The following is a 4,707-nucleotide window of genomic DNA, read 5'->3' as shown; positions in this document are numbered from 1 at the left end:
CATGTCTAATTATTGCAGACAAAGACTTTGTTTTATTATTTTTACCTTATAAAAAGCTGTTTATATCTCCATGGTCGCGGGTCGCCCTACAGGCAGCCTCCATCTTGTCTATGAAGGCTCATGAAGGACAAACTGCGGTGGCGGTGTCAAAAACGGTTTTAGTTGTAATACTATAAATGTAATATTTGTTGTCTGTCAGTGTAACTGGGATAATTTTACTTATTAAAGCTCATAATCTTACCACTTGAAATATCACTAGCCCTGAAGCTGCTGGTAGACATCGCTGTTGGAATTATCAAAGGTTTTTGACACCTGAGAGACACCGTAGCAACTCCTTTGCGTTTGGAAGGGGTGGGGGTGGGGGGAGGACCAGGGAGGATGATTCAACCACTAGATGTCGCTGAAAACAACAAATCCTACACACTGTGCCTTTAAGAGCTACTTCCACAAAATAAAATTGTCCAAGAGCTACTTTTTGCAACATTTAATTTTAAACTTAAACTCAAGCTATTGGAATAAGCTTGTTTTGCACAAAAAACATTGTCTTCAATTCACATGAAACCACCACAAAGAACACTGAATTCACATGAATATAGCTTTTGTGTTTATCCATTCATATGACAGTGTAATTTATACTACTAACTTATGGTTTAACTGGGACAGATTTGTGCACAATAACGTCAGGTGATGGTCTCAGATTTTTTTTCTCCGCATTGTAGACTCCAGGGGGAAGAAACCCCGTGCAGTGTCCTTGGTTTCCCAGGAGCTTGGCACAGTGTGTGTCGCAGTCGTTGACTCGTCTGTCGATCAGCCACACTGAGCCCTAAACTGTTTTTTTGACAACCAAGGGGAAGAAACTTCTATAGATTGATTGGAATTAAATGAAAGTTTGTTTGGCCAGTGACAAATTAAATTTTGCTTCTCCTAATTTTTCACAAGCACTGAAGAGCTACTTTAAATGAGCTCATGAGCTACTGGTTGGAGACCCCTGCTCTATCACTTTTACAGCCTTTTGTTGCCTTTTACTTTTTGAGATGCGATGAGACATAAAATTCAAAATTGCCCAATTCTTACTTAAAATCGTACAGTTTTTAGTTAAAGATTTGATGTTTAGTTATGTTTGAATAAAGTATGAGTTCATGAGAGTTGCAAATTCTGGTTTTAAATACATTTTACGCAACATATTTAACTTTTTTTCTTCTATCCGTTTGCCTTTTTTTCCCCTACACAAACTTCTTGCATGACCTTGAGTTTAACAATGTCATTGTATCTGTCTGTTATCAAGTTTTTGATGAAGTAGCCTAAACCATTTTTAAAAAGCCTCTGCTGATCTGGCACCAAAGGGTGGAGGAGGGGGTGCAGTTTAATTCTCTCTCTCTCTCTCTCTCTCTCTCTCTCTCTCTCTCTCTCTCTCTCNCTCTCTCTCTCTCTCTCTCTCTCTCTCTCTCTCTCTCTCTCTCTCTCTCTCTCTCTCTCTCTCTCTCTCTCTGATCGGGTGACGTACGCGTGTGTGCGCGCGTGAGGAGGGAAGTGGTCTGTGAGGGAGGACCGCACCTCCGAGGCTTCACCAATCCGACACAAAGCCGGCTCACCCACTCCCGCGCCCCCCCACCCCCACCCGCTCATGGTATATATCGCGCGCAGCTGATGCAACACTGAACGAAGATAACACGGAGAGACGTCACTCACTTCAGTGCGTGCGTGCAGGAAGAAGCAGCATCTCTCTCTTTCTTCTCCCCTCTTTTTCTTTTATTCCTAAAAACAAGTCAGACCAGTCTGTTTTTTTTTTATTTTTCTTCTTTTATATTTGGCTTATCGTTTTAACTGGTGAGTCATATTCAGTCATATATTTTCTTAATGATTTTGTAAGTTTTCAACAGTTTCACGCTGTTTTTTTAATCAAAATGCGCAAATTTGTGCCAAAGTGCTTCCGTTTTTGCGTAAAATTCTCCTTTTATATATTTGAAGAGTTTCTGTAAGTGCTTTTAATTCACTTTACCGATTTAATTGCCTAATATACAGTTTTCCCCGGATGCTGGCCTGCTTTTGTTTTATTTTTTTTGAAGTGACTGCCTTTCAAAACGTAAATTCTAAGATAAAACACTAGTTTTCATTCAGAAATATGTTGGCTTCCTGACATTTCTTGCTGTTCCTTTTTTTTTCCTTATCCACCCCTCCCTCTCATAAGGGAAACTTGCATAAATGTGTCTTGTGTACCTGTTAAACATGGCACCATAACGCACAGACGGAACGTTACACAACAGGCTCACCTGATGCCTGCGTAAATGGATTTGGACACTGCGCGCAAAACAGCGCACGGAAGGCGACACCGATGCGCAAAAGCAACAAAAGCTATATTGCTGACGCTTTTTTTTTTTTTTGCCTCTTTTCCCCTTCACACAGCCAATTAAACGGTGCCCCTTTGACTCAAGAAAATAAAAGCGCGTTTATTGGATTTCCAATGCGTTCCAATAATATTCCCAAATAATCCGGTCACCGAGGTCGTAGACCTTCTTTTGGCACGGATTTCTTTTGCTGCTGTCTTCTTTACGCCCTCTCCTTCTGATTGGTTCTCGGTGAAGGCAGGGCTGTATAAATACTCTCACGTTTCGTTTTTTCTTTCTTTTTGGAAGCTCTGAACAGCACACACAGGTAAGCGCTGACAGGGTCAGTTTGCGCTAAACTTGAGCCTTTGGAGAGGGCGTAGTGTTTGTAAACCTTAATTGACTGAGATGGTTTCCTGTGTGACTGAGGTTCACTTGGAAAGTTGTTGGTGATTCATTGAAGTTGCATTGAAGTGTTGTTTAGGTTACACAGAGTGAAAGATTTGGCAGAGCAGATGTTTGAAGTTACTTATTTTCTCACATAAAGAAGTGATCTCTGATTATGCATTCATGATTTCTCCAAAAATAAAATTCATTTTTATTGTCATGCTTTGGGTCTTGTTTTATATTGAGCCCCCAATGCAGGTTCTTATTTTTGTAAATCCTCTGGCTTAAGAACGAATATGTGTCCAACAAGCATTGTTACTTAAATCTGACAAAACTTTTCTTCACTCCCCCTGTAGGTACCAGCATGCCTGTCATCAGAACCATCAGCAAGGTTGCCAAGCAGGCTCTGCTCAGCACCCCGGGGTGCGGCTGCCAGCCGGTAACCGTGGCTGTGCGTAACATCAGCTTCTCCCCTCGGCAGGTCACTTCTGACGCAAGCTTCCACTCCGTGTCCTTCTCAGAAACGGACCACCCCAAAGTGCTCATCACAGGTAAGGCCGCACCTGGTTTTGCAGCTCACAGACATCATAGATCACTTTTTTTGGGCAATAAAAGCTGTTGTTTTATTGCATGGTAGCTAAATTGTGGATTGTAAAGATTAATTGTGAGCTCGTACAAAATGTGCTCTGGAGGGACTTGAAGAACAGCAGGGTTTGTAAGAGGTTTGGCAGCGGAAGATGCAGGGGTTTCCAGGTGAAGACAAAGAGTAGATGTCTAATGTTGTGGCTGTTTGCCTACAGCCTTGGTTACCTCTGTATCTATGGAAATGGATCCTGATGAGCTGCATCTCATTCACTTGTTTTTTGTTTTTTTTCCAGGTGGCCTGGGACAACTTGGAGTTGGCCTGGCCAAGCTGCTGAGGTGAGGAATCTTCCAAACAGGAAATAAATGCATTTTTAACTACAACAGGTTTAATCAAGTCTGGTAACTTGTGTCAAACTGACTTGCGTACAGGAAGCGGTTTGGAAAGAACAATGTCATTCTGTCCGACATAAGGAAACCTCCTAGCAATGTTTTTCACAGTGGTGAGTAAACTCAAACAGTCCAGAAGGTCTTTTTGTCACATGTAGCTCACTTGTGACCAATGTGAAAAGTTTGCTATTACACAACTGGGAAGTTTAATGTGATAAGTTACTTAAGTTTTATTTGGCGTAAATCTTCTTTTAATCTCAATATGTGGCATTACCATGGCAATTTCTCTTGATAGGTGTAACATTTGGTGACAGTAAAGCATAAACTACAAAAACTGAATTACCAACTTGTTATATGCAATTAAACTCCACCCAACCATCCATACCATCCATTTTCTGTACACTTCTCACTTCCTGGTTGCAAGGTCACGTAGCGACAAACAAGACAAACTATCATTATCGCTGTCACTCACACCTAAGGACAATGTAGTGTTACCAGTGAACCAAGCCTAATGTTTGTTCTCTGTCACTTTCAGGCCCCTTCATCTACTCAGACATCCTGGATTATAAGAACCTGCGGGAAATCGTGGTGAACAACCGGATCACTTGGCTGGTTCACTACAGCGCCCTCCTCAGTGCTGTTGGCGAGGCTAACGTGGCTTTGGCGCGCTCTGTTAACATCACTGGTGAGGGAACTCATTAAATCAGGGGTTCTTAACCTTTTTGACCTCAGGGCCCAATTTATTGAACATAAAGTGACACGAGGCCCAGTGCAACGTACGGATCAAATTGATAATTATTCTAAATTTTGCTTTAATTTTTATTGTATTTACATTATAACTAAATTAAATACACTTACAAGTAAGTGTATTTTAAGTACACTTATAAGTAAAACTCCTGTCAGATAATCACAAGACGTGATTATGACAAACAAATTTTTATATTGTAACCTGCCCATAACAATTATTTGAACTAACGGTCAGTCAACAAACCACTCAGGCTTATCAACACAAATACATATATAC

The 4,707-nt window shown here is 41.1% G+C and overlaps 1 protein-coding gene across 1 annotated transcript in view; it reads left to right on the top strand.

The window, feature by feature from the left end:
• The first annotated feature begins 1,652 nt into the window (after nt 1-1,652).
• The window catches only part of tdh (L-threonine dehydrogenase), a 7,037-nt gene continuing 3,982 nt past the window's right edge, over nt 1,653-4,707 (top strand). Inside the window, exons 1-5 of the mRNA XM_014018875.1 lie at nt 1,653-1,827; nt 3,068-3,262; nt 3,590-3,632; nt 3,726-3,796; nt 4,219-4,368. Coding sequence (XP_013874329.1) covers nt 3,076-3,262; nt 3,590-3,632; nt 3,726-3,796; nt 4,219-4,368 — 451 coding nt within the window. The 5' untranslated portion in view covers nt 1,653-1,827; nt 3,068-3,075. The remainder of the gene's footprint in view (nt 1,828-3,067; nt 3,263-3,589; nt 3,633-3,725; nt 3,797-4,218; nt 4,369-4,707) is intronic.

Source organism: Austrofundulus limnaeus, unplaced genomic scaffold (assembly GCF_001266775.1).
Source record: "Austrofundulus limnaeus strain Quisiro unplaced genomic scaffold, Austrofundulus_limnaeus-1.0 Scaffold205, whole genome shotgun sequence".
Lineage (NCBI taxonomy): Eukaryota > Metazoa > Chordata > Actinopteri > Cyprinodontiformes > Rivulidae > Austrofundulus > Austrofundulus limnaeus.
Note: the sequence above shows the minus strand (reverse complement) of the source record. Positions and strands in the feature narration are given on the sequence as shown.